The sequence below is a fragment of the Phasianus colchicus genome, chromosome 35 (genome assembly GCF_987193195.1).
Source record: "Phasianus colchicus chromosome 35, bPhaCol1.hap1.1, whole genome shotgun sequence".
Classification (NCBI taxonomy): Eukaryota; Metazoa; Chordata; class Aves; order Galliformes; family Phasianidae; genus Phasianus; species Phasianus colchicus.
Window position 1 is genome coordinate 1,830,986 of NC_143470.1, and position 13,672 is coordinate 1,844,657.

At 55.3% G+C, this 13,672-nt stretch overlaps 1 protein-coding gene across 3 annotated transcripts in view; it reads left to right on the forward strand.

The window, feature by feature from the left end:
• PPT2 (palmitoyl-protein thioesterase 2) overlaps positions 1-12,287 on the forward strand; it is a 32,361-nt gene extending 20,074 nt beyond the window's left edge. Inside the window, exons 5-7 of one of the 3 annotated variants that reach the window (XM_090129255.1) lie at positions 1,664-1,748; positions 4,618-4,672; positions 9,181-12,287. In XM_090129255.1, the coding sequence (XP_089985381.1) occupies positions 1,664-1,748; positions 4,618-4,672; positions 9,181-9,324 (284 nt within the window). In that variant the 3' untranslated portion in view covers positions 9,325-12,287. The remainder of the gene's footprint in view (positions 1-1,663; positions 1,749-4,617; positions 4,673-9,180) is intronic. The other 2 variants (XM_090129254.1, XM_090129256.1) reach the window with 2 other exon arrangements.
• Positions 12,288-13,672: the final 1,385 nt, after the last annotated feature.

Sequence of the window (13,672 nt, forward strand, 5' to 3'; positions counted from 1 at the left end):
CCAGTGGGGTCTCATAGGGTTCTGTAGGGCTCTGTAGGGCCCTATGGGGTCTGTAGGGTCCTGTAGGGCCCTATAGGGTTTCATAGGGTCCTGTAGGGTTCTGTAGGGCCCTATGGGGTCTGTAGGGTCCTGTAGGGCCCTATAGGGTTTCATAGGGTCCTGTAGGGTTCTGTAGGGCCCTACGGGGTCTGTAGGGTCCTGTAGGGCCCCGTAGGCTGCCTTGGTCCTATAGGGTCCAGTGGGGTCTCATAGGGTCCTGTAGGGCTCTGTAGGGCCCTATGGGGTCTGTAGGGTCCTGTAGGGCCATATAGGCTTCTGTAGAGTTCTGTAGGGCCCTATAGGGTCCGTAGGGTCCTGTAAGGCCCCGTAGACTCTCTTGGCCCTATAGGGTCCAGTGGGGTCACATAGGGTCCTGTAGGGCCTTATAGGGTTCTCTAGCATCTGCGGGGTCCTGTAGGGTTCTGTAGGGCCCTATGGCGTCTGTAGGGTCCTGTAGGGCCCTATAGGGTTCCATAGGGTTCTGTAGGGTTCTGTAGGGCCCTATGGGGTCAGTAGGATCCTGTAGGGCCTCGTAGACTCTCTTGGCCCTATAGGGTCCAGTGGGGTCACATAGGGTCCTGTAGGGCTCTGTAGGGCCCTATGGGGTCTGTAGGGTCCTGTAGGGCCCTTTAGGGTTTCATAGGGTCCTGTAGGGCTCTGTAGGGCCCTATGGGGTCTGTAGGGTCCTGTAGGGCCCTATAGGGTTCCATAGGGTCCTGTAGGGCTCTGTAGGGCCCTATGGGGTCTGTAGGATCCTGTAGGGCCCTATAGGGTTCCATAGGGTCCTGTAGGGCCTTACGGGGTCTGTAGGGTCCTGTAGGGCCCTATAGGGTTCCATAGGGTCCTGTAGGGTTCTGTAGGGCCCTATAGGATTCCATAGGGTTCTGTAGGGTTCTGTAGGGCTCTATGGGGTCAGTAGGATCCTGTAGGACCTCGTAGACTCTCTTGGCCCTATAGGGTCCAGTGGGGTCTCATAGGGTCCTGTAGGGCTCTGTAGCGCCCTATGGGGTCTGTAGGGTCCTGTAGGGCCCTATAGGGTTCCATAGGGCCCTGTAAGGTTCTGTAGGGCCCTATGGGGTCTGTAGGGTCCTGTAGGGCCCTATAGGGTTTCATAGGGTCCTGTAGGGTTCTGTAGGGCCCTACGGGGTCTGTAGGGTCCTGTAGGGCCCCGTAGGCTGCCTTGGCCCTATAGGGTCCAGTGGGGTCACATAGGGTCCTGTAGGACTCTGTAGGGCCCTACGGGGTCTGTAGGGTCCTGTAGGGCCCCATAGGCTGCCTTGGCCCTCTAGGGTTCAGTGGGGTGTTATAGGGTCCTGTAGGGCCATGTAGGGCCCTATAGGGTTCTGTAGGGCCCTATAGGGTCAGTAGGATCCTGTAGGATCTCGTAGACTCTCTTGGCCCTATAGGGTCCAGTGGGGTCTCATAGGGCCCCGTAGGGCTCTGTAGGGTCCTATAGGGTTCTGTAGGGCTCTGTAGGGCCCTATGGGGTCTGTAGGGTCCTGTAGGGCCCTATAGGGTTCCATAGGGTCCTGTAGGGTTCTGTAGGGCCCTATGGGGTCAGTAGGGTCCTGTAGGGTCCCGTAGGCTGCCTTGGCCCTATAGGATCCCCGTTTCCACCCCACAGCCTGGAAGCAGAACCTACTGCGGATCCGTAACCTCATCCTCATCGGGGGCCCCGACGACGGCGTCATCACCCCATGGCAGTCCAGGTGGGACCCCAAAAACCCCAAAGTGTTCCTAAAAGCTCGAAGGAGGCCTTGAGGTGACCCCAATGGGGTTCACGCGGTCCCAAAATGGCAGCAAATGGCCCTAAAATGGTCCTAAAGTGGCCCTAAATGGGATTTAATGGCCTCAAAATGTCCCAAAATGGTCCTAAAATGGCCCTAAATTGCACCAAAATGCCCTAAAATGGTCCTAAAGTGGCCCTAAATGGGATTTAATGGCCTCAAAGTGGCCCCAAAATGGCCCTAAAATGGCCCTAAATGGCACTAAACGTCCCTAAAATGGCACTAAATGGGATTAAATGGCCTCAAAATGCCCCCAAAATGCCCCAAAATGGCACTAAACGTCCCTAAAATGGCCCTAAAGTGACAATAAATGGCACCAAAATGCCCTAAAATGGCCCTAAAATGGTCCTAAAGTGGCCCTAAATGGGATTTAATGGCCTCAAAATGGTCCTAAAATGGCCCTAAATGGCACCAAAATGCCCTAAAATGGCCCTAAAATGGTCCTAAAGTGGCCCTAAATGGGATTTAATGGCCTCAAAGTGGCCCCAAAATGGCCCTAAATGGCACCAAAATGCCCTAAAATGGCCCTAAAATGGTCCTAAAGTGGCCCTAAATGGGATTTAATGGCCTCAAAATGTCCCAAAATGGCCCTAAAATGGTCCTAAATGGCACCAAAATGCCCTAAAATGACCCTACATGGCACCAAAATGCCCTAAAATGGTCCTAAAATGGTCCTAAAGTGGCCCTAAATGGGATTTAATGGCCTCAAAATGTCCCAAAATGGCCCTAAAATGGCCTTAAATGGCACCAAAATGCCCTAAAATGGCCCTAAAATGGTCCTAAATGAGATTAAATGGCTTCAAAATGACCCCAAAATGCCCTAAAATGGCCCCAAACTGGCACTAAATGTCCCTAAAATGGCCCTAAAGTGACAATAAATGGCACCAAAATGCCCTAAAATGGCCCTAAAATGGCCCTAAAGTGGCCCTAAATGGGATTTAATGGCCTCAAAGTGGCCCCAAAATGGCCCTAAAATGGCCCTAAATGGCACCAAAATGCCCTAAAATGGCCCTAAAATGGCCCTAAAGTGGCCCTAAATGGGATTTAATGGCACCAAAATGTCCCAAAATGGCCCTAAAGTGGCCCTAAATGGCACCAAAATGCCCTAAAATGGCCCTAAAGTGGCCCTAAATGGCACCAAAATCCCCTAAAATGGCCCTAAAATGGTCCTAAAGTGGCCCTAAATGGGATTTAATGGCCTCAAAATGTCCCAAAATGGCCCTAAAATGGTCCTAAAGTGGCCCTAAATGGGATTTAATGGCCTCAAAGTGGCCCCAAAATGGCCCTAAAATGGCCCTAAATGGCACCAAAATGCCCTAAAATGGCCCTAAAATGGTCCTACAGTGGCCCTAAATGGGATTTAATGGCCTCAAAATGGCCCTAAAGTGGCCCTAAATGGCACCAAAATGCCCTTAAATGTCCCTAAAATGGCCCTAAAATGACACCAAAATGCCCCAAAATGCCCTAAAATGGCACCAAAATGGCCCCAAATGACCCCAAAATGGCCCCAAAATGCCCTAAAATGGCCCTAAAATGGTCCTAAAGTGGCCCTAAGTGGGATTTAATGGCCTCAAAATGTCCCAAAATGGCCCTAAAATGGCCCTAAATGGCCCCAAAATGGCACTAAACGTCCCTAAAACGGTCCTAAGGTGGCCCTAAATGGGATTTAATGGCCTCAAAATGGCCCCAAATGCCCCCAAAATGCCCTAAAATGGCCCCAAAATGGCACTAAATGGGATTAAATGATGTCAAAATGGCCCCAAATGACCCCAAAATGACCCCAAAATGGCCCTAAAATGGCCCTAAAGTGGCACTAAGTGGGATTTAATGGCCCCAAAATGGCCCCAAAATGTCCTAAAATGGCCCCAAAATGTCCTAAAATGGCCCCAAAATGATCAAAAATGGGCCCAGAATGCCCTAAAATGGCCCCAAAACGATCAAAAATGGCCCCAAAACGATCAAAAATGGCCCCAAAATGATCAAAAAAGGCCCCATGATGATTGAAAATGGCCCCAAAATGGCCCCAAAAGAATCAAAAATGACCCCAAAATGGCTCAAAAATGGCCCCAAAATGGCCCCAAAATGATTGGAAATGGCCCCACGACCCCAAAAATGATGAAAAATGGCCCCAAAATGATCAAAAAATGCCCCAAGATGATTGGAAATGGCCCCAAAATGGCCCTAAAATGATCAAAAATGGCCCCAGAATGGCCCCAAAATGATCAAAAATGGCCCCAAAATGATCAAAAATGGCCCCAAATGAACCCAGAAATCCCAAATAAAGACACAAAATGGCCCCAAAATGATTGAAAATGGCCCCAAATGACCCCAAAATGGCCTCAAAATGGCCCCAAAATGGCCCTAAAATGATGAAAAATGGCCCCAAAATGATCAGAAAAGGCCCCAAATGACCCCAGAAATCCCAAATAAAGACACAAAATGGCCCCAAATGACCCCAAAATGCCCTCAAAATGGCCCCAAAATGGCCCTAAAATGATGAAAAATGGCCCCAAAATGATCAAAAATGGCCCCAAATACGGCCCCCAAATGGCCCCAAATGACCCTAAAATGACCCCGAAATGATCAAAAATGGCCCCAAAATGGCCCCACAAATCCCAAATAAAGACACAAAATGGCCCCAAATGACCCCAAAATGGCCTCAAAATGGCCCCAAAATGGCCCCAAAATGATCAAAAATGGCCCCAAAATCGCCCCCAAATGATCAAAAATGACCCCAAATACGGCCCCCAAATGGCCCCAAATGACCCCAAAACGTCTCCTCACCCCACAGCCTTTTTGGGTTCTACGATGCCAACGAGACGGTGCAGGACATGCGGTCGCAGGCGGTGAGCGACCCCAAAAGCCCCGCCATCCCATAAACACCGGGACCCCCCTGTCCACCCCATTGGGGGGGTTGGGGTCCCCTTTGGGGTTTGGGGTCTCCATTGGGGTCTCATTGGGGGTATTGGGGTCTCCATTGGGTTTAGGGTCTCCATTGGGGTCTCTTTGGGGGTATTGGGGTCTCCATTGGGGTCTCCATTGGGGTTGGGGTCTCCATTGGGGTCTCTTCGGGAGTATTGGGGTCTCCATTGGGGTTGGGGTCTCCATTGGGGTCTTTTTGGGGGCATTGGGGTCTCCATTGGGGTCTCCATTGGGGTTGGGGTCTCCATTGGGGTCTCTTTGGGGGTATTGGGGTCTCCATTGGGGTTGGGGTCTCCATTGGGGTCTCCTTGGGGTATTGGGGTCTCCATTGGGATTGGAATCTTCATTGGGGTTCTCATTGGGGTATTGGGGTCTCCTTTGCGTTTGGGGTCTCCATTGGGGTTTCCATTGGGGTATTGGGGTCTCCTTTGCGTTTGGGGTCTCCATTGGGGTTTCCATTGGGGTATTGGGGTCTCCATTGGGTTTGGGGGCTCCATTGGGGTCTCCATTGGGGTCGGGGTCTCCATTGGGGTCTCCATTGGGGTATTGGGGTCTCCCTTGGGTTTGGGGTCTCCATTGGGGTCTCTTTGGGAGTATTGGGGTCTCTATTGAGGTATTGGGGTCTCCATTGGGGTCTCCATTGGGTTTGGGGTCTCCATTGGGTTTGGGGTCCCCCATTGGGGTTTGGGGTCTCCATTGGGGTCTCATTGGGGGTATTGGGGTCTCCATTGGGTTTAGGGTCTCCATTGGGGTCTCTTTGGGGGTATTGGGGTCTCCATTGGGGTCTCCATTGGGGTTGGGGTCTCCATTGGGGTCTCTTCGGGAGTATTGGGGTCTCCATTGGGGTTGGGGTCTCCATTGGGGTCTTTTTGGGGGCATTGGGGTCTCCATTGGGGTCTCCATTGGGGTTGGGGTCTCCATTGGGGTCTCTTTGGGGGTATTGGGGTCTCCATTGGGGTTGGGGTCTCCATTGGGGTCTCCTTGGGGTATTGGGGTCTCCATTGGGATTGGAATCTTCATTGGGGTTCTCATTGGGGTATTGGGGTCTCCTTTGCGTTTGGGGTCTCCATTGGGGTTTCCATTGGGGTATTGGGGTCTCCATTGGGTTTAGGGTCTCCATTGGGGTCTCCATTGGGGTATTGGGGTCTCCATTGGGTTTGGGGTCTCCATTGGGTTTAGGGTCTCCATTGGGGTCTCTTTGGGGGTATTGGGGTCTCCATTGGGGTTGGGGTCTCCATTGGGGTCTTTTTGGGGGTATTGGGGTCTCCATTGGGTTTGGGGTCTCCATTGGGGTCTCCATTGGGGTTGGGGCCTCCATTGGGGTCTTTTTGGGGGTATTGGGGTCTCCATTGGGTTTGGGGTCTCCATTGGGGTCTTTTTGGGGGTATTGGGGTCTCCATTGGGTTTGGGGTCTCCATTGGGGTCTCCATTGGGGTCTCCATTGGGGTCTCTTTGGGGGTATTGGGGTCTCCATTGGGGTATTGGGGTCTCCATTGGGGTTGGGGTCTCCATTGGGGTCTCTTTGGGGGTATTGGGGTCTCCATTGGGGTATTGGGGTCTCCATTGGGTTTGGGGTCTCCATTGGGGTCTTTTTGGGGGTATTGGGGTCTCCATTGGGTTTGGGGTCTCCATTGGGGTCTCCATTGGGTTTGGGGTCTCCATTGGGGTCTTTTTGGGGGTATTGGGGTCTCCATTGGGTTTGGGTTCTCCATTGGGGTCTCCATTGGGTTTGGGGTCTCCATTGGGGTCTTTTTGGGGGTATTGGGGTCTCCATTGGGGTCTCCATTGGGGTTGGGGTCTCCATTGGGGTCTTTATGGGGGTATTGGGGTCTCCATTGGGGTTGGGGTCTCCATTGGGGTCTCCTTGGGGTATTGGGGTCTCCATTTGGGTCTTTTTGGGGGTATTGGGGTCTACATTGGGTTTGGGGTCTCCATTGGGGTCTCCACTGGGGTTTGGGGTCTCCATTGGGGTCTTAATGGGGTTTGGGGTCTCCATTGGGGTATTGGGGTCCCCCATTGAGGTCTCCATTGGGGTATTGGGGTCTCCATTGGGGTATTGGGATTTCCATTGGGGTTGGGGTCTCCATTGGGGTTTTGGGATCCCCCCTATTGGGGTTGAGGTTGAGCCCACTATGGGGTTTCATTGGGGTCTCACTGGAATCTCCCTATGGGGTCTCTATGGGGTCTCTATGGGGTCTCCCTATAGGGTATCCCTATGAGGTGTCCCTATGGGGTCGCTATGGGGTCTCTATGGGGTCTCCCTCTGGAGCTGTCCCTATGGGGTCTCTATGGAGTCTCCCTATAGGGTATACCTATGAGGTGTCCCTATGGGGTCGCTATGGGGTCTCTATGGGGTCCCCCCATAGGGTATCCCTATGAGGTGTCCCTATGGGGTCGCTATGGGGTCGCTATGGGGTCTCTATGGGGTCTCCCTATGGGGCTGTCCCTATGGGGTCTCTATGGGGTCTCCCTATAGGGTATTCCTATGAGGTGTCCCTATGGGGTCTCTATGGGGTCTCTATGGGGTCCCCCCATAGGGTATCCCTATGAGGTGTCCCTATGGGGTCGCTATGGGGTCGCTATGGGGTCTCTATGGGGTCTCTCTCTGGAGCTGTCCCTATGGTGTCTCTATGGGGTCTCCCTATAGCGTATACCTATGAGGTGTCCCTATGGGGTCGCTATGGGGTCTCTATGGGGTCTCCCTATAGGGTATCCCTATGGGGTCTCTATGAGGTGTCCCTATGGGGTCTCTATGGGGTCTCCCTATAGGGTCTCCCTCTGGGCTGTCCCTATGGGGTCTCCCTATAGGGCACCCCTACATCCTATCCTTACGGGGTGTCCGTATGGGGTCTCTATGGGGTCTCCCTATAGGGTATTCCTATGGGCTGTCCCTATGGGGTCTCTATGGGGTCTCTATGGGGTCTCTCTCTGGGGCTGTCCCTATGGGGTCCCTATAGGGTATCCTTATGGGGTGTCCCTATGGGGTCTCCCTGAAATCTCCCTATGGGGTCCCTTTGGGGTCTCTATGGGGTCTCCCTATGGGGCTGTCCCTATGGGGTGTCCCTATGGGGTCTCACTGAAATCTCCCTATGGGGTCCCTATAGGGTGTTCCTTTGGGGTCCCTATGGGGGTCCCTATGGGGTCTCTATGGGGTCTCCCTATGGGCTGTCCCTATGGGGTCTCCCTATAGGGCACCCCTACATCCTATCCTTACGGGGTGTCCGTATGGGGTCTCTATGGGGTCTCCCTATAGGGTATCCCTATGGGGTCTCTATGGGGTCCCTATGGGGTCTCTATGGGGTCCCTATGGGGTCTCTATGGGGTCTCTATGGGGTCTCCCTCTGGGGCTGTCCCTATGGGGTCTCTATGGGGTCTCCCTATAGGGTATCCCTATGGGGTGTCCCTATGGGGTCTTCCTATGGGGTATCCCTATGAGGTGTCCCTATGGGGTCTCTATGGGGTCTCCCTATGGGGCTGTCCCTATGGGGTCTCCCTATAGAGCACCCCTACATCCTATCCTTACGGGGTGTCCCTATGGGGTCTCTATGGGGTCTCCCTATAGGGTATCCCTATGAGGTGTCCCTGTGGGGTCACTATGGGGTCTCTATGGGGTCTCCCTCTGGGGCTGTCCCTATGGGGTCTCTATGGGGTCCCTATGGGGTCTCTATGGGGTCTCCCTATGGGGTCTCTTTGAGGTGTCCCTCTGGGGCTGTCCCTATGGGGTCTCCCTATAGGGTATCCCTATGGGGTCTCTATGGGGCTGTGTCTATGGGATCCCTATGGGGTCTCTATGGGGTCTCCCTATAGGGTATCCCTATGGGGTGTCCCTATGGGGTCTTCCTATGGGGTATCCCTATGAGGTGTCCCTATGGGGTCTCTATGGGGTCTCCCTATGGGGCTGTCCCTATGGGGTCTCCCTATAGAGCACCCCTACATCCTATCCTTACGGGGTGTCCCTATGGGGTCTCTATGGGGTCTCCCTATAGGGTATCCCTATGAGGTGTCCCTGTGGGGTCACTATGGGGTCTCTATGGGGTCTCCCTCTGGGGCTGTCCCTATGGGGTCTCTATGGGGTCCCTATGGGGTCTCTATGGGGTCTCCCTATGGGGTCTCTTTGAGGTGTCCCTCTGGGGCTGTCCCTATGGGGTCTCCCTATAGGGTATCCCTATGGGGTCTCTATGGGGCTGTGTCTATGGGATCCCTATGGGGTCTCTATGGGGTCTCCCTATAGGGTATCCCTATGGGGTGTCCCTATGGGGTCTTCCTATGGGGTATCCCTATGAGGTGTCCCTATGGGGTCTCTATGGGGTCTCCCTCTGGGGCTGTCCCTATGGTGTCTCCCTATAGAGCACCCTTCCACCCTATCCTTACTGGGTGTCCCTATAGGATTCTGATTGCCGTTTCCCCTTTTTGTTTTTGGGGTTTTTCCCAGGTTTACCTCGCAGACACGTTTGGCCTGAAGACGTTGGACGGCCGGGGGGCTTTGGGGGGCTGCGTGGTGCCCGGTGTGGGGCACACGGGGTGGCACAACCATCGTGGGGTCTACGAGCGCTGCATCCGGCCCTGGCTCACGTAGCGCCGTGGGGCTGGGGGTTGGGGGGCGGAGGGGGGGGATATAGGGTGAGGTTATTGGGCTCTGCTGGCGGTTATGGGGCTGTATGGGGGTTATGGGGCTGTATAGGGCTTTGGGGTGAGGTTATGGGTCTCTGCTGGTGGTTATGGGGCTGTGGGGTGAGGTTATGGGGCTCTGCTGCTGGTTATGGGGCTGTATAAGGGTGTATAGGGCTGTGGGGTGAGGTTATGGGGCTGTATAGGGCTGTGGGGTGAGGTTATGGGGCTCTGCTGGGGGTTATGGGGCTGTATGGGGAGTTATGGGGCTCTGCTGGGGGTTATGGGGCTGTGTAGGGCTTTGGGGTGAGGTTATGGGGCTCTGCTGGTGGTTATGGGGCTGTATAGGGCTGTGGGGTGAGGTTATGGGGCTGTGCTGGAGGTTATGGGGCTGTATAGGGCTGTGGGGTGAGGTTATGGGGCTGTGCTGGAGGTTATGGGGCTGTATAGGGAGTTATGGGGCTCTGCTGGTGGTTATGGGGCTGTGTAGGGAGTTATGGGGTTCTGCTGCGGGTTATGGGGCTGTATAGGGCTGTGGGGTGAGGTTATGGGGCTGTGTAGGGCTGTGGGGTGAGGTTATGGGGCTCTGGTGGTGGTTATGGGGCTGTGTAGGGTTGTGGGGTGAGGTTATGGGGCTTTGCAGGTGGTTATGGGGCTGTATGGGGAGTTATGGGGCTGTATAGGGAGTTATGGGGCTCTGCTGGTGGCTATGGGGCTGTATAGGGCTGTATAGGGCTTTGGGGTGAGGTTATGGGGCTGTGCTGGCGGTTACGGGGCTCTGCTGGGGGTTATGGGGCTGAATAGGGCTGTGGGGTGAGGTTATGGGGCTGTGCTGGCGGTTATGGGGCTGAATAGGGCTGTGGGGTGAGGTTATGGGGCTGTGCTGGCGGTTATGGGGCTGTATAGGGAGTTATGGGGCTCTGCTGGTGGTTATGGGGCTGTGTAGGGCTGTGGGGTGAGGTTATGGGGCTCTGCTGGTGGTTATGGGGCTGTATAGGGAGTTATGGGGCTCTGCTGGTGGTTATGGGGCTGTGTAGGGCTGTGGGGTGAGGTTATGGGGCTCTGCTGGTGGTTATGGGGCTGTATAGGGAGTTATGGGGCTCTGCTGGGGGTTATGGGGCTGTGTAGGGCTGTATAGGGTTGTGAGGTGAGGTTATGGGGCTCTGCTGGTGGTTATGGGGCTGTGTAGGGCTGTGGGGTGAGGTTATGGGGCTCTGCTGGGGGTTATGGGGCTGAATAGGGCTGTGGGGTGAGGTTATGGGGCTCTGCAGGAGGTTATGGGGTTGTATAAGGCTGTGGGGTTAGGCTGCAGTGTGGGGTATATATGGGTCCCTATGGGGGATCTGTGGGGCGCTGTGGGGCCCTATGGGGGATCTGTGGGTCGCTATGGGGCACTATGGGGCCCTATGGGGTGTATATGGGGCACTATGGGGCGCTATGGGGGATCTGTGGGTCAATATGGGATATATATGGGACCTTATCGGGCCCTATGGGGGATCTATGGGGTGTATATGGGGCACTATGGGGCCCTATGGAGGATCTATGGGGCACTATGGGGCCCTATGGGGATCTGTGGGGCACTGTGGGGCCCTATGGGGGATCTGTGGGGCACTACAGGACCCTATGGGTCACTATGGGGCACTATGGGACTCTATGGCGATCTGTGGGGCCCTATGGGGCACTATGGGATCTATATGGGACCCTATGTGGGATCTGTGGGGCACTATGGGGCACTATGGGACCTTATGTGGGATCTGTGGGGCGCTATGGGACCTTATGGGGGATCTGTGGGGCACTATGGGGCAGTATGGGACCTTATGTGGGATCTGTGGGGCGCTATGGGGCCCTATGGGGCACTATGGGATCTATATGGGACCTTATGGGGGATCTGTGGGGCGCTATGGGGCCCTATGGGGCACTATGGGATCTATATGGGACCTTATGGGGGATCTGTGGGGCGCTATGGGGCCCTATGGGGCACTATGGGATCTATATGGGACCTTATGGGGGATCTGTGGGGCGCTATGGGGCCCTATGGGGCACTATGGGATCTATATGGGACCTTATGGGGGATCTGTGGGGCACTATGGGGCCCTATGGGGAATATATGGGACCTTATGGGGGATCTGTGGGGCACTATGGGGCCCTATGGGTCACTATGGGGCACTATGGGGCGCTATGGGGCACTATGGGGCCCTATGGGGGATCTGTGGGGCGCTATGGGGCCCTATGGGGAATATATGGGACCTTATGGGGGATCTGTGGGGCACTATGGGGGATCTGTGGGGCGCTATGGGGCCCTATGGAGCACTGTGGGGCACTATGGGACCTTATGGGGGATCTATGGGGATCTATGGGGCACTCTGGGACCCTATGTGGGATCTATGGGGCACTATGGGGCCCTATGGGGGATCTATGGGGCGCTATGGGGCACTATGGGGCCCTATGGGGGATCTGTGGGGCACTATGTGGGATCTGTGGGGCACTATGGGGCCCTATGGGGCCCTATGGGGAATATATGGGGCCCTATGGGGGATCTGTGGGGCGCTATGGGGGATCTGTGGGGCGCTATGGGGCCCTATGGGGCACTATGGGATCTATATGGGACCTTATGGGGGATCTGTGGGGCGCTATGGGGTACATCCAGAACACTATGGGGCCCTATGGGGTGGGGATATAGGGCCCGGGGGGGGGCAGTATTTATTTATGGGGCGGGGGCTCTGGGTCAGTATTACCCCCTGGGGGGGGGGGGGGGCTCTATGGGGCGCGCTATGGGGCGCTATGGGGCGCTATGGGGTGCTATGGGGCGCGGTTTCCCCCCCCCTTCCCCCCATCCAGACTCAGGGATTTGGGGCGGCTCGGGGGGGGGGCACTGAAACCCCCCCCCCCTTTTTCCCCGCCCCCCAACTTAGGGGGCAATAAAGCAATTTCTCCTCCCCCCCCCCCCCCATAAGTGTGTCGTGTGGGTCTGAGACCCCAAAAGTGGGGCGGGGACCCCCAACCTCCTCCCCGCCCCCCCCCATTCTGCCCCATATATTGGGGTCGTAATGTGGGGGTTATGGGGCAGCCATGGGGCCGCTATGGGGCGGCTGTAGGACATCTATGGGGCAGCTGTGGGGCGGCTATGGGGCCACAATGGGGCAGCTATAAGACATCATCTATGGGGCAGCTATGGGGCCACCAATGGGGCAGCTATAGGACATCTATGGGGCAGCTATGGGGCAGCTGTAGGACATCTATGGGGCAGCCATGGGGCCACAATGGGGCAGCTATAAGACTTCATCTGTGGGGCAGCTATGGTGCAGCTATGGGGCCACAATGGGGCACCTATAGGGCATCTATGGGGCAGCTATAAGACATCATCTATGGGGCAGCTATGGGGCCACAATGGGGCAGCTATAAGACATCATCTATGGGGCAGCTATGGGGCATCTATGGGGCAGCTATAGGACATCTATGGGGCAGCTATGGGGCAGCTGTAGGACATCTATGGGGCAGCTATGGGGCATCTATGGGGCAGCTATAGGACATCTATGGGGCAGCTGTAGGACATCTATGGGGCAGCCATGGGGCCACAATGGGGCAGCTATAAGACTTCATCTATGGGGCAGCTATGGGGCCACCAATGGGGCACCTATAGGGCATCTATGGGGCAGCTGTGGGGCCACAATGGGGCACCTATAAGACATCATCTATGGGGCAGCCATGGGGCAGCTGTAGGACATCTATGGGGCAGCTATGGGGCCACAATGGGGCAGCTATAAGACATCATCTATGGGGCAGCTATGGGGCCACCAATGGGGCAGCTATAGGACATCTATGGGGCAGCTATGGGGCAGCTGTAGGACATCTATGGGGCAGCTATGGGGCATCTATGGGGCAGCTGTAGGACATCTATGGGGCAGCTGTGGGGCAGCTATGGGGCCACAATGGGGCAGCTATAAGACATCATCTATGGGGCAGCTATGGGGCCACCAATGGGGCAGCTATAGGACATCTATGGGGCAGCTATGGGGCAGCTGTAGGACATCTATGGGGCAGCCATGGGGCCACAATGGGGCAGCTATAAGACATCATCTGTGGGGCAGCTATGGGGCAGCTATAGGACATCTATGGGGCAGCTATGGGGCCACAATGGGGCACCTATAAAACATCATCTATGGGGCAGCCAAGGGGCAGCTATGGGGCAGCTGTAGGACATCTATGGGGCAGCTATGGGGCCACAATGGGGCACCTATAAGACATCATCTATGGGGCAGCTATGGGGCATCTATGGGGCAGCTGTAGGACATCTATGGGGCAGCTATGGGGCCACC